General features: G+C 33.8%; 1 protein-coding gene across 2 annotated transcripts in view; it reads right to left on the bottom strand.

Moving 5' to 3' along the window:
- Window positions 1-1865: 1865 nt before the first annotated feature.
- The window catches only part of PRKX (protein kinase X-linked), a 154581-nt gene continuing 140956 nt past the window's right edge, over window positions 1866-15490 (bottom strand). Inside the window, exons 6-10 of one of the 2 annotated variants that reach the window (XM_043997563.1) lie at window positions 14253-14310; window positions 13394-13489; window positions 11469-11546; window positions 9541-9690; window positions 1866-6959 (exon numbers count right to left, since the gene is read on the bottom strand). In XM_043997563.1, coding sequence (XP_043853498.1) covers window positions 9565-9690; window positions 11469-11546; window positions 13394-13489; window positions 14253-14310 — 358 coding nt within the window. In that variant the 3' untranslated portion in view covers window positions 1866-6959; window positions 9541-9564. The remainder of the gene's footprint in view (window positions 6960-9540; window positions 9691-11468; window positions 11547-13393; window positions 13490-14252; window positions 14311-15490) is intronic. The other variant, XM_043997564.1, reaches the window with a different exon arrangement.

The following is a 15490-nucleotide window of genomic DNA, read 5'->3' as shown; positions in this document are numbered from 1 at the left end:
GATTCAGGCATGGTAGAAAAGAAAACATGACTCCTTAAATTACACTAAATTAATAACCTTGAAAGCCCACATATATTAACCAAAATTGTTGGTCATGTATCTAACAGTATGAAACAAACAATTAATAACTTTTACTTGAAGGTTTTAGACCCAAGTGAACCAGACAGGCCAGGCAGACAAAATAAGAAAGCAGATGAATTTCAGTCAGGATAAGATATGGAATACCTCAAGCAGCCTATAGCCCTGGGTACCTATTGGAAGGTATGGTATGGGTATCTTTCTGATAATTGTATTGCCAGCTTGGGATCATCAATTTGGCGGACACCTCTTTTTTAAGAGGCAAAGGCTGCTTAAGATGCCATTATTTTTCAGTTTTCTCTATTAACACATAAAATGGCAGTTTTTTGTATTTAGATGCTTCAAGTTCATTGAGTAAACAATAAACCAAGTCAAAATGAGTGTAGAACTGGGTCTGTATTGGGTTGCATCTGGAAAAAGACTTAAGTCTTCACTTTTTTTTTTTTCATTTTCTTTGGCTAAGAATTTTGTGAGCTTTGCCATTAACTCAAACTTTTTTGTTTTTACCTAAATTCTCTTCTGAAAAGCCTGAGAGAAATGGTGATTAAATAATAAATTATTGAAAAGATCCCTGACCTTTCCCAAAATTTTACCTTAGGGATAGCAGCTAGGTGGCACAGTGGATAAAGCACTGGCCCTGGATTCAGGAGTGTCTGAGTTCAAATCCAGCCTCAGACACTTGACACTAGCTGTGTGACCCTGGGCAGGTCACTTAATCCCCATTGCCCCGCAAACAAAACAAAAGCAACAACAACAACAAAACCTTACAAAGAATTTAAGGCAAATTCCAGCCTATTGTGTTCCACCCAGATAGATTTGGGAAGCGGGGTAGAACTTTTGTCTACATTGCCCAAGGCTGGGGAAGTAAATGACATGATGAAAGTAACATCCCCCAGCTCCTCATCAGAATAGGTTCAACTCTCATTATAATATTCATTCTCTCATTTCTTGTCAAACAGAGTTCAATGCCCCCTCAAGAAGACCCACTCTTCCAAGAGGACATACAGGTTGAGTGAGTTCCATAAGGGGTCTCTGGCACTGCAAAATGTCACTGACCCCTTTTATTAATCAATAGCATGATTAATAAAATGACATTACCCAAAAACTATGTCTCTCAAACTTTTTATATGTTATACCTCCCAAACATACAAGCATCATTATTATTATTTTTTTTTTTGCAGGGCAATGGGGGTTAAGTGACTTGCCCAGGGTCACACAGCTAGTAAGTGTTAAGTGTCTGAGGCCGGATTTGAACTCAGGTACTCCTGAATCCAGGGCCGGTGCTTTAACCACTGCGCCATCTAGCTGCCCCCGAAGCATCATTATTAAAAAAAAAAAAGTTAAAAAAAAATTAAAACAATTTCTGACCACTAGGTTACTATGACATTGTTTCCTGGGACACAGAAAAAGTTGAATTGCCATAGGCTACCAGTTTTATTACTTGAAATTTTTTTAATTCCTCAAGAAAGAAGATAATAAACTCATCTGTCACCTCCATCAGCATATAAGCACTTTTCCGATAGGAATATGTTTGTAACCCCAGTACCTAGCACTGTGCAGGATGGAGTAGGCCTCTTGGTTGACTGATCCTTACAAACTGAAGATATGTCTGTGGTGACCATCCAAGGAACTGGGGGTAGGGAGTAGGGGAGGGTGTGTGGCTGCCAAAAAATTTACCTATTTTAAGTAAATCACTTTTTTCCCCTGAGCCTAGTTAATCCTACTTCCTTGTATACTTTAGGGAATCTTCCCAATATAAGCAGAAGCAAACAAGATTTAGACATTTTAAAAGATACAAAGGTTTATTAAACAAATCCAGAAATCAACAGGCATTATATAAATTAAACAGCAGTAACATTTCACTAGGGCTTATATACAAATCACAGTGATTTTATTGTGCAATGAAATTGACATGACTTTGGACAGTACTTTTACACATGATTGAGGTCTAGCAACCAAGAATATCAGTGAGTCTAAAATAACCTTGCCTATTTCTCATTTAAAACTAGCTATGAAGTACACAAACCTGTGGCGAGTTATTATTTCCTACTGTTCATAAGGTAGTCAGGTTTGCCATAGAAAAACGTAGAATATGGCAAGTCTGTATTCTAAATAGGACCCAAAAAAATCATGCTACAGTTTTTGTTGTTAAAGATGAAGAATTATCCTCTAGCATAAGGAAGCACTACAGTACAGTTCTTTAGGACCTCAAGGCAATGGACTGAACAGTGATCACATCTTTCACTACCTTTAAGCCTTGAAATCCTGGTTCATCCATTAACCATAAGTTTAGTACCTAATTGAGTTTTCACTCAATTGATGATGTTTTGACAATGGAAGATCAAGTCAGTTAATGTTCAATAAGTCACTTGCTATGGTTGTAGTGGGTTGTAGAAATCTGCTCTCCACCAAGCAATTTTCCATTGGTTTCCATTGCATTCACAAAGCAAGTTTTACCCTAAAACCTTATGGTGGGTTAGAAATAAACAGAAATGACCAATCCCCAATAATATCTATGCTCTGTGAGGGCAAGGTCTGTTTGGGGTTTGCCCTTTGTATCCTTGTTGCCTGGAGCATTAGGGATTGCAAAGGGACATCATTAAGTCTAGGGGCTTAATAAATTCTTGAATAAATGAACACTCTAAAAAATAAAAACATTTTGAACCTGCTTTAAAAATTCTTTTTATAATAGGTCCATTTTGTTCACTTATGATGAAGTAATAGTAAGACCCTTTGTACTGTAGTGGGGGGAGGAGGGTAATACATAGAAACTGTTCAACATATATAAAATGCATGATAGCAAAGGGAACCAAGTATAAAGAATATTGAGACCATACATTTCAAACCAAAATAAAAAAAAAAAAAAAGAGGCATAGTGGATGTATTTTGTTACTCCAAAACAAATCGACCAGTCAGTATGCAGTATAGCAAATCACTAAATCCTATTGACGTTTTTCACTTCATTGTGTAGACACATTATACTTCTAGGATCAATCCTTGATACTAAGGGAGTCTGTACCCCTTACTTTTCAGTTAACACCATGAGAAAGGTATAGAATCTTAACAACCACCATCTAGGCCATATACTTAAATGACAACTCATCTTCTCAAACCTCTCACCTGGTTAGGGTTACTTCATTTCTTTTAGTAGGATTTAAAAATAATTTATCAAAAATATGTACAATTTGAAGGAAAGAAACAAAGAATTGTACTGGAAATCATATAAAAACAAACCAATTATTCTTGGTTCCATATGCATAGATCTAGAGTGGATGGATATGGATATATGTATACACACATATCACAAAAGTATGTATGTTTGCAAATATCCCATGACTTCTATTTCTTCTATTGACTCTGAGATGTTGGTACCAGAAGTCAGAGTGTATCCATTGCCAGCAATGGATATATTCATGCCTAAAATCAATTTTCTGATGTGAAAAGATGGAAAATTGTGCATATATAATATAAAGTAAAATATTAATTTTATTTCTTCCTTGGCTTAATTCATAAAAATGAAGGCAGAAATGACAATTTTACCAGTTGAAAATGAAATCCTCAATACGCTCAGTATAGCAATTTGTGCATTTTATAAATAAGAAATTTTGTAGTATTCAGATTCCAGAAAATACTGCAAACTTACAAATATCAGCAAGTCAAAAATCAAAATGGTACTTCAAATGGTGTACAAACTCTGTGACATGTACCCCATAATTTTTTAAATTTTGCAATTATAACTGACCACATAAATACAAATGTCCAACTATACACACATTCAACTATTTCCTTAGCTACTTTTAATGATTGTTCCAGGTTTATTATTTGTTACAACCAACATTTATGTAATATCACACTATATGAAGTGATAATTTATGGCCTATTAGTGAACAGTTAACATGTGGCACTTAAATAAAATCTTGAAATGTGCTCGACTGTTCACTCTGTACTTATTAACACCATCAAATGTCTTTGAAATTTCTTTTTAATTCCCACTTTTTTCATCCTACTGAAGGCTGATTACATTTCTGAAAAAGAGCAATGTAACCAATGTTAACACATCTGTATTTCCTGCATATTTATTCAGAAATAAGGCAAATATATTTCATGCTTTCTATACTATTTCGATTTAATATCAACATTAAATTTTGAAAGGTAACAAAGTAGTAAACCAAAGAATTACAGACACTAGTGCACTGAACTTATGTACAGTTTAAAGTTGTACTCAAAACAATTTGTTCTGTATTAGAAGGTTTTTAAAAGGAAAAAGTTCCTTAAGAATAAATGTGATTAAAAAGTCAGGTGGCACTAGACTTGGGTTATCACCTCTGGTAGCTCTAAGTTTTTATCTCAGTAAACTATGGCAGTCATTTTACTGATTTTGTCTTTTAATGTTAGATCACATTTTACCTCAGAAATTTATTGTTGAATCCCTATCAACCTTTGGCCTTGATCTTAATACCTAATATTAGGGGAAGTAAAGACTAAGCTCTACACAGATCTATGGGTCGAATTTAAATACTCTTTTAAAAGGTATTTAAAAATTTTTCTCATTGGGCTACTAGTTCTAAATAGAATTTTGCTGAGCATAGATCCCAGATTTTTGGTAATGCTTAATTGGAATCTATAAGTTTGATATGACTGAGAATGGGACAGTGACTTCTTTTTTTCATGGCATGTCAGGTTTCTCTGAAGGCATTTAGGAAACTTATCTTTGAAGTTAGTTCATTTCCCAGTACACTAAAAAACCTATCTCAACCACTGGCCTCAAACATGATAGGAAGTTTTTTTTGTTTTGTTTTGTTTTCTGAAATCTTGCTACTCAGAAACTAATCTCTGTGTCAAATGAGTATCACAATATGAAGCCATCAAAATCATTGAACCAGAAAATATCTGAAACCATTAGGAAGACCCACATAAAGTACATCTCTTCCATTTCACTCTCTTAAAAAACAGTGCCTGTGGATTTAAAAAAAATTTTTGTTTTGCATAACACAAATCCAACAGGTTTTACTAAATAATGTCTTAAATGCACAGTGAGTTAGGCACTTTAGGGGACAGCAAATTGAGAGGCACACTCTCATTTTTCACTTACATGAGTATTATTTGCTAAATTTCTTCAAAATGTGGAAACTAAACATTTAGTGACTTAGAGGAGAAAAAAAGAAAATGCAATACTCAAAGAATAATCTGCTCACTTCTTGGATCTAGTTCATTATATAGAACTTATTCAAGTGAGCAATTGCTCTGTTTTGCTACTTGAGCCCAATTAATGCATGCTCGTATCTTATTTAAATGTTGTGTGTATGTATGTGTGTATGTACACATGAACATATACACACTGCATGTTGATATATAGTATGTATATATGTGTGTGTTTATATATGTATGGATATATTATACATGTATATATATGAAACACCCTTAGCACTGAGACTCTTCATGGGAGGGCTTGGTGGGTTTACCTCTTAAATAGAGATAGGACATAATTAGAATACACACCTGATGACAGATTAATAATTTGATTTTGCAAACTAGATTTATTATTTTTTGTTGGGGAAAAAGTCTTTGGAGATTTCCAGGGAATTTTAGAACAGGAAGAGAGAAAAAGAATGTAGGAGGAAGTGGGAATGCTTTAAAATGAAATGAACTATGAGCAGAGGTTCACATGCTACTTCCCAGAAATTCTGCAAGCTCCTTGCTTCTGGAATGAACACCTGTTTCAGCCCATATTTTGCAGTTCAGCCCTAAGTATCACCTTAACATCTGGCTACTATAAAATACACATTCAAAAGAGGAAAACTTTTTATTTATGTACATTGTTGTGATGTCTAGGAGCTCAATTTTACCCCCTAATAATACCATAAAACCCCAGGTGATCTTTGAGAGGGAGACAGGCTGCATCTGCAGAACTGAATGGAAGTCAAATCTCTGAGTAATTTACATGGTACATTGGATGTTTTACATCCTGTCAGTTGTGTAGTTCTTCTCTCCTTCCTAAATTAAAGGGGGGAAAAATCTACATGTGGCCAAAAACAATAGAGGCCAAGGTCTTGGGCACTGTATTATGTGCCAGATTTATACTTTAATTTTAAATAAGTAGAAGTCCCAGTACACAACAGGACACCATAGAGCATAATAGCATGTGAAATATTTCCAAGAAATTTTCTTTTCTGAACACTCATGAATCAACAGAGCTTTCATGAACTAAAGATGAAACTTGTACCTCCTCCCCTTTCCTCAGGCATTCAAGTACTCTAGTTACAGACATGAAGCACTGGATATTTTAATTATAAATCTTAACATAATTTCTTTTTTATAAAGAACTATAAAATGTTTAAGATGATGAAAAATTTATTTATCCATTAAGAGTTTTATCTTCCCAAAGAAGAAACTCTTAAAAAAAAATCTGAAAAATAAAAATCATAGACTCTGCAAAGTACAAACATTTACATCTTTGCACAATCCCTGTGCTTAGGTGATTTTGTTTTCTTTATATACATATATACTAATTTGTGCTTACAATGTCACAAGTTTAGTATAAACTTATAAAGTTAAGTCTATGAGATAAAGCAAAAGCAAAAAAAAAAGGTCTGGCATATCAGAAAAGTAACACTAAGATAAACAACTAACATCTAAACAAACCCGCAAAATCAAATAATCTACTACTGAGCAGATTTTATGTAGTAACAGTTGTTAAACGAATGCCAGATCCATACAGTTAAAATTAAACTTCGCCAGCCCTCCAATTTCATTTTATATAAATATGTGCATATATGAACGTGGAAACTTCCTCATCCATGTGAAGGAATTTCTTCATGTTGGCAGGTGCCCAGTTCTTTTTCTCAAATGTGCTCAGACCATTCCAAATCTTCTTCCAGTTTCTGACATTCAATGGCACAAATACAAAGAATTTTTGTTAGTTTTCCAATCATCAGCTAATCTTTGAGCTCCTTTTTTCAAAGCAGTAACACAGAAAGGCAAAAGGTTTCAGAATTATTTTCACAATTCCTATTAACATGAGAAAAAATTTCTAAATCAGTGTTTAAGGGAACTAAGAACCATCAGGGCAAAATTAAGAATCTGAAAAAAGATATAGGTTTTAAAATTTGATATAACATACTTTTATTTTTATCTATTCACCCACATAACTCAACAGTCTAATATTAATGAGGGAAGCTGTACAAATAAATGAGATTCATCTTTGCTTTAAACATTTCAATGTTCTAGCCTTTCTAACAATTCAAAAGAACTGTTAGCAATTTTTTGGAGGGGGTGGGGACAATGGGGGTTAAGTGACTTGCCCAGGGTCACCCAGCTAGTAAGTATCAAGTGTCTGAGGCCGGATTTGAACTCAGGCCCTCCTGAATCCAGGGCCGGTGCTTTTATCCACTGCACCACCTAGCTGCCCCCTTGTTAGCAATTTTTAAAATCAAGTACAAAATACAACGATTTGAGCTTTTTTTCTTCTTCCCTATCCTGATCCTCCCTGACCCATTGTCATAAACCCACAATGGAGATGATGAGAAATGTTTCAGAGAAACAAGGGGAACAGTTAATTCAAACATTAGCAATTACAGCTGGACAACAGTAACTGACATTTAATTCCAGTTTCCCTATTTGAGAGGCATCATCACATAGTACATAGCTAGCCATGGAGCCAGGAAGAAGATCTGGGGTCAAGTTCCATGTCTGACACATATTGGTGTGACCCCAGGCAAGTCATTTAATCTTCCACTGTTCTAGGTAACTCTAAGGCAACTCTAAATTGTAGTGAAGGGTTTCATCTGTATTGGTAAGAGGAAGTTCAATACAGCAATGAAATCACAAATCTAATCTCTATCCAAAAGGATGCCTTTTTTTTTTTAATAAAAAGGTTCTATTATTTATAAAATCTTAAACATTTAACATCTGAAAATTTCAAATATGTAAAATTGACCCCCTGGGATTGTTTATCTCAACAATGAATATTACTTTACTAAAATTATTTACATATATTATAACATAATGGAATCCTTCTTGAATCATTTGAAATATACAAAAATCCAGATTTATTGATTTAGGGCTATTGATCTTATACAGAAGGATACTTTGAATTCCACTGAAAGTTAAAAAAAAAACTCAAACAGGAGTTTATTTAGTTTATTTAAAATAATTATATACAAAAAAATGTATTATATACCCAACTTTCTAAGAACACATCCAATGTGTAGAGTAAGATACATTAGTGTATCACCTTAATGAGGACAGTGTTTTTTGGGTGACTAAACAGGATTCCTTCTCATACTGATAAGAGTTTATGGTACAAATATGCAGAGGCAGGTGTCAAGGATTTATCAAATATGCATTATTCAAAAGATATCTCTGTATACATACAAGTGTTTTTTAAAAAGAGCTTAATCTTTCTAGACTTTTCCTGGCTTAAAATACATGAATAAGGTTTAATGGTTGTCAAAAGAATAAGCTATTGAAGTAAGCAGAGAAAATGAAACAGACACAAAGTAAACAGATTGTAAGACTATCTTATGATTTCAATACTAACACTTTAAAGTTTGTTTTGCACAACCTAATAAAAAAACACACGTAAAAATATCAAGTTATTCTTCATTTTAAGTCACAATTGGTCACAACCATAAAAATGACCGAACTTTATCAAGTAATAACAATATGCTAACCATTTCAAGAGGTAAAGATAAGATCTTATTTTCCTACCCTTTGCTGCATGTTATTTTGCTCAGGTAGCATAGTTAAATTATTACAGCAAACATAGATTGGTAAAAATGGAGCTAATTGAAAAGTGGGTAATAACACTGAAGCCTCTATTAACTACCTGGTATAACTCTCCACAATAATCTTAAAAGTTGTTGAGTTAATGCTCATTCAAAAGGTTGCAGATTTCACTTAATACAACCTATAAGGAAATATCATTACAGAATAGTTTAGGAAATAGAAATATAACAGAAAACATTCTATGACCTATGTTTATTTTTAAATAAATAAAAGAACAATCTCACATTTTTTTATTTTTACATATTACACAAGAGAAGATATGGTTGCACAATGAAAAAATAAGCCTTGATATCTTTAAAAAATGAATCAGGGGCAGCTAGGTGGCGCAGTGGATAAAGCACCGGCCCTGGATTCAGGAGTACCTGAGTTCAAATCCGGCCTCAGACACTTGACACTTACTAGCTATGTGACTCTGGGCAAGTCACTTAACCCTCACTGCCCAGCAAAAACAAAAAAACAAACAAACAACAACAACAAAAAAGAATCAGCAGCATGCTGGAGGGATTGCCCTTCAAAATATTTTAATTCCAAATGTACTTCTTGCCCTCCTATTCATTGGCTGCTGAGTTAAACAATTTAATGGGCAAGAGAACAAAATTGTATTACATGGGTTTATGGTTTAAAATATAAAAAGCAGCACTTTTTTTTTAAAGAGTATGGCAAATAAAGGTATACCTTTCCATATGTGGTTCCCTGTACTCAGAAATTCTTAAAGATTTCTAAGTCTTTAGGAGGCACAGGTGGTGTCTTGTTCCAGTCATCTTCAGGATAAGCTTCAAAATTAGATGTATCACCATCATTGGATACCTTCGGCACTATAGGAGGCTAAGGAAGCATGCCAAAAAGTTTTAGAAGGAAAGCAAATTATGTAATTTACAAATAGGTATTTATATTAATTAGCTTATTGATGCTATTTCGGAAGAATAATGTTTTGAGAACCTGCACCAAAGCAGATTTAGTAAAAAGCCTTCAAGATTTATTGTGACTCCAAAACACATCATTCATCACCAGCTTGGTCATGAGTTCCTCAGAAGTTGCTAAGCAGGTACTCAAATGACAAACATACAGTCTTGGCCTATATTCTAGCACAATGTATTACAGCACAAAACAGGAAGTATTTATTTTCTATCTTTGTACACCTAGCAGCCAACACACTGCCTTGCACATAGTAAGTACTCAATAAATGTGTTGTTGCATTCACCTGAAACCTTTCTAGACTTGAGGTAACAATGTAAAGAATAAGTAGGTCATTTTTTAAAAACTGAAAATACATTAAAAGAGAGTACATGAGGGAGCAGCTAGGTGGCACAGTGGATAAAGCACCAGCCCTGTACTCAGGAGTACCTGAGTTCAAATCCAACCTCAGACACTTGACACTTACTAGCTGTGTGACCTTGGGCAAGTCACTTAACCCATTGTTCCGCCCTACCCCCCCAAATGAGGGTACACCACTGACAGTATTAAATAGCTGTAAAGAACAACATTTACTCAGGCATGAAGAACTAAGAGACATGAGGCTTTGGTGAAAAGAACCCAAAACTTGGTAAGGGGAGAGTTGAAGGGTACTTCTAATAATGTGTCTTGAGCTAGCTCTTGGGAATTCTACCTCTGGCTGGGAAAACTTGAACAAGTTACTTAAAACTTTTTGGGTTCCAACTTTTGTTTTTATCATAGTCTATAAAGAATTTAGATTAGATTAAGACTGATCACCTTTAAAACTCTTTGATTTTAATTAAAGAATCTACATATTTTCCACATCTCTATAAACCTAAGCTTATAAATGTGCTGGCAGAAAATATGGCAGTAGAGGGTTTCAGCATGGAAAATTTTTTGTTACTTTGTTCATGGTTACCATTGAAATTCTTTAAGTTCAGGACAACATCTTCTGCAATGTGTATGTGTGTGTGTTTGTATAAAAATGTTTTTCAAATATCTATATTTATTACAGTGATTTATTTAATTAATACTAATACATATCTAAACATGTACTGGACACATGACTTTGTAACAGGGTTTCATGCAACTGAGAAAGCATGAGCTCTGGAACCTCCAAGAATAGCAAGGAAGTCTAAGTTATGGATGTCTTTTAAAAGCCAATTAAGCAGTGCATTTGAAGATTTGGGTATTCACCCTTCGCAAGCTCATACAATGAAATTTACATTGTCTATTGGGTGTCATACTCTGTCCCCAAATGGTTCCTATTCAGTTGTAAAGATATATCTTGATTCAGATAAATTGAGATATAGTTCTTTAGTTACTATGAGAAGTTTATAATGAAGTAATTTACATGGTTGCCCTAGAATAATTCCGCCTGACTTATATAGCCCTTAGGAAGGTTTCCACTAAATGTTTTTCTACAAATGTTCTTTATTGAATATTAGGTCTTTTTCAGTATTAAGTCGTTTAATGAATAACACACTTGTTTTGAAAATGAACAATTTTGAGAATTTCTCAATTTTTTTCAAAGTCAATTTTGCTTATTCAGTTCAACCATGTAACATTAAAATAAAAGAGTTATAACAGTTTTTATTATTGGCCTATCTTGGTAACCAAAACTGGCTACCTAAATATGAAGATTGTGGCCTTTAAGGCCAATTTTTTACCTTCAGTTTTCTCTGGGGTACAGCATCCCAGTCCACAGATCTGAACCACCGGTGCCTTTTCACATCATCTGCTCCATTCTTCAAAAGAAGTAGAGAAGGCATAAATGCAAAGCTAATAATATGCCATCACTATGTTTAAGTAACTGGTTATGTGGAATGTGTTTATATTAACTTATTTAATAAAGAATAGGATAATAGGAAAACTTTTGAAAAACTGAAAAACAAAGTCCATATACTTTGCAAACTATATTATCTCCTCCTATAGCTTCTGAAGGGAATGTGGGAAAGTCAGCATTTGTTGTAAAATTGAATGGGCCTGTACCTCCCCCAATTCATACTATTAGCCCCTTACTGCTCCAGTCCATAGCATAAAGGCCGCAAGGACAAGTAGGGGGTGAGTGGTAAGAGATAAGTGATAAGAGAGCTGAAACCATTTAAACAATATGTTCGGTAATGGAATACTAGCCTCTTCTAAGACAACAAACGTAGAGTGGATAGTTATTTCAAAGTAAGACAATGATTTCAGAAAAAAAGATTTTAAAAATCCAACAAAGAATAACACAGTATTATATTTCTCACAGTTCAGAGATTTTTAAAATCCTCTCTATTTTATAAATAAATTTTAAGATTGTGACATAGTCATTTTGTGCTTGACATTGTAAATAAGTTTTGTGCCTGAATCTTGCCTGTTGCTGCACAAAGAGAATATTGATTTGCAAAGGAGAGAAAATTAAGATGGATCCATATCCCTATAAACAAATGGGATTTTAGAAAGGCCCAAAGTTATAGGAATTTTCATAACATCAGAGCTATTAGAGATCTGAAAGGTCAATTAGTGTAATACCTGCATGAAGCAAGAAACCCCTTTACTATCTTAATATTAAAGTACTTGTCTTAAAAAGGGAAATGTATTAATTTTCCTTCTCTAAAAAACTTCTCTCACAGCTATATAACTAGCATTAACAGCAGCAGGTAGTACCAGAAAAAATATATTAGGAAACATAAATGGAAAATACTAAACAGCATAGTAACAAATCATTTTTCTTTAAAATTTTTATGACATTTTATTCTCCAAGATAAATTCAGCCCTGTAACCCAGGATGTGGAAGAACAATTAGCAAATTTATGCATTGCCCTCTATTCGCACTGGAAAATAAGATGTTTACTTTTTTATTACTAAAACAGTGTCTAGATTATAGTGTAATGGTGAATATTCTTGACAAATAATTATCATACCCAGGTCTCAGTCACCACTTTCATTATAGAAACATTACTAATTAGTTCATAACATATGGCTAACATTAAACCTTGGAAATGAAGCATAAAGGGAAATGGGACCCCTAAATTAGTTAAATGGCTTTTCTTTCAGATTTTAACAAACTATAAGAGATATTTAGCCTTCTCAGGAGAAATTAGATCAATGCATCAAGAACTTATTAAATACCTACTATGTGCTAAGTACTATTATGAAATAGTCATCATCCTCAAGAAACAAATTCAATTAAGGGAAAACATATATAATGTCAATAAAAGGTAACTGGAGTACCTTGCACAAGGTACAGAAAGTCAATCAAACATAAGCATTTATGAAGACAGTAATTTTTATATTTTTAGAATTAAAAAGATCAAACACATAGAGAAAATATACTATAATACTAAGTTGGGGGGTTATGACCCTTAAAAGCATCAAGTGCTACTGATAGACTTTTATCAAAATGTGAATGTTTCATAAATTATTTCTTTTTTCTGACACTGAACCAAAATCTGCCACTGTAATTTCCCCATCCACTAGTACTTAATTTTTAATTTGTCTCTGGGGTCAAGCATAAGAAATCTAATTCTTCTTCCACATAATAACGCTTCACACATTTAGAGACAACTATTGTTCTCCCCCTCGCCCCCATGTCTTTTCCAGGCTAACCAACCTTTCTTTCAACTGATCCTTGTATAGCATGGTTTCCAGTCCCCTTCACCATTCTGGTCATCTTCTTCTGTACACATTCTAGCTTGTCAATGTCCTCCTTAAAATGTGAAACCCAGAACTGAACACAATAACTCAAGATGTGGCCTGACCATGGCAGAGTACACTGAGACTATCCCTTCTGGATGATATACTTCTACTGAGGTAATCTATGAACTCATCATATGGAGCTTATTTGCCCAAAAGCCTTTGCACCATATTGATACAGTTGCTTTTTTGAGCTGAACAGCAAGACTTTATTCTTATCCCTTTTAATTTCATTTGGGCAACATTCAGTTCATCTCAAGCCTGCCCAAATCTTTTTGTAGATGTGCTAACAAAGAATGTAAAATGAATGATAGTGGATAGTAATATTATATGTAAACACACACATATGTGTGTGTCTATGTATATGTATATACACATACAAACTCATACATGTGTATATATATGTATATATATAAAAACTTCATTTATAACTTAAGCTTTAAAAACATAACAGAAATTCATGCATTTCTCTCCCAAGAAAAATCATAATTTAAAAATGGCATGCCTAAGAAATTTAAAATAATTAAGGAAAATTGATTTAATAATTAGTCCCCTGTACCATTCTGAATCATTTTTCATGACCCTTACTTCCAAAAGCTTTGTAGCAGGGCCAGGAAGTAATAGAAATAACTGAGACTAAAACACATCAGATTTGAACCCTCCAAATGTAGACTTTTTCATTTAGTATAAATGACATTTGTAGGTGTAAATAGGATATTCAATGAAGTTATTCTCATGCAGAATATTATTTAATATATGAAGAATTGAATACTGACCTTCATGTTTCCGAGTCGTCTTGTTCTGTCTACAACAAGAAGTTTCTTAATAAGGTCTCTATTATGACAAGAAAAAAAAGTAACAGAATTGGTACTTTATCTCTGAAAACAAACACAACACACATTAACACATGGACTAAGAATAAAAACTGGCACACTACAGCAGAGGATGGATTTGTTACTCTTTGTGTTTTCTTTTAGTATAAAATTTTCTATTATTAGGAAGTTCTGGGGCAGCTAGATGGCGCAGTGGATAGAGCACCGGCCCTGGAGTCAGGAGTACCTGAGTTCAAATCCGGCCTCAGACACTTAACACTTACTAGCTGTGTGACCCTGGGCAAGTCACTTAACCCCAATTGCCTCACTAAAAAAAAAAAAAAAAAAAAAAAAAAAAAAAAAAAAAAAGGAAGTTCTACAGGTCATAAATAATTCATTTACTATGGGTCTGAGAGCACTTGGCCTGGTTGAGGGAACAGAAGTGATTTTTCACTTTGCAAAATGTAGGTTTGGGATATGAAAATTAGAACTGTGACTATGCCCTTCAGATAACAGTGAAAGGCCTCCTTTAGAGTAAATATACCTGTCAAATAATCCTTGTAAAATGGAAGACATCTGTTTTAAACAAGCCTTTTACCCACTGGTCTATTTATTTATAGGATTATCATTCAAAATACAACCCACTCTTTCCATGGGCTCACAACATTCACAATAAACATTTTGAAAACAAAACAAAACCTAAGCCTGTGTGTTCAATTACATGTTCCAAAGTTGCAAACAAATATTCTCAATAGTGTAAAAATAGATAGTTAGTTCTGACAGAAATAAGACTCAGTAGGTTAAACTTGCTACTCAATATTACAAAGCAGTAAAGGATGAAATGATTATAGAACCAAGCTGGTATATGGAGCAATAATAGTACTCCTTTCCAAAACAGTTTCATTAATCACAAAAAAAGAGTTGATAGTAAACCTGGTTTTAAGTATTGTCTCTGATAAGTTGTGTGACTGTGAATGAATAAATGAATGAATGGACATTATCAATGAAGAAATATTTATTTAGCACTCAATACTCTGCTAAGTGCTAAGATACAAATATAATACATAGAATTACCTCCCTTCAAAGAGTTTACACTCTAAAGTTGGAAGTCAAAATATATATGGATACTGATACGTTCTGGTCTGGGAAGTCATAGAAATGTTGAGTGGAACCACAGGGCAACTGATCAGCATACTCTTTTC

Source organism: Dromiciops gliroides, chromosome 3 (genome assembly GCF_019393635.1).
Source record: "Dromiciops gliroides isolate mDroGli1 chromosome 3, mDroGli1.pri, whole genome shotgun sequence".
NCBI classification, from domain to species: Eukaryota; Metazoa; Chordata; class Mammalia; order Microbiotheria; family Microbiotheriidae; genus Dromiciops; species Dromiciops gliroides.
Note: the sequence above shows the minus strand (reverse complement) of the source record. Positions and strands in the feature narration are given on the sequence as shown.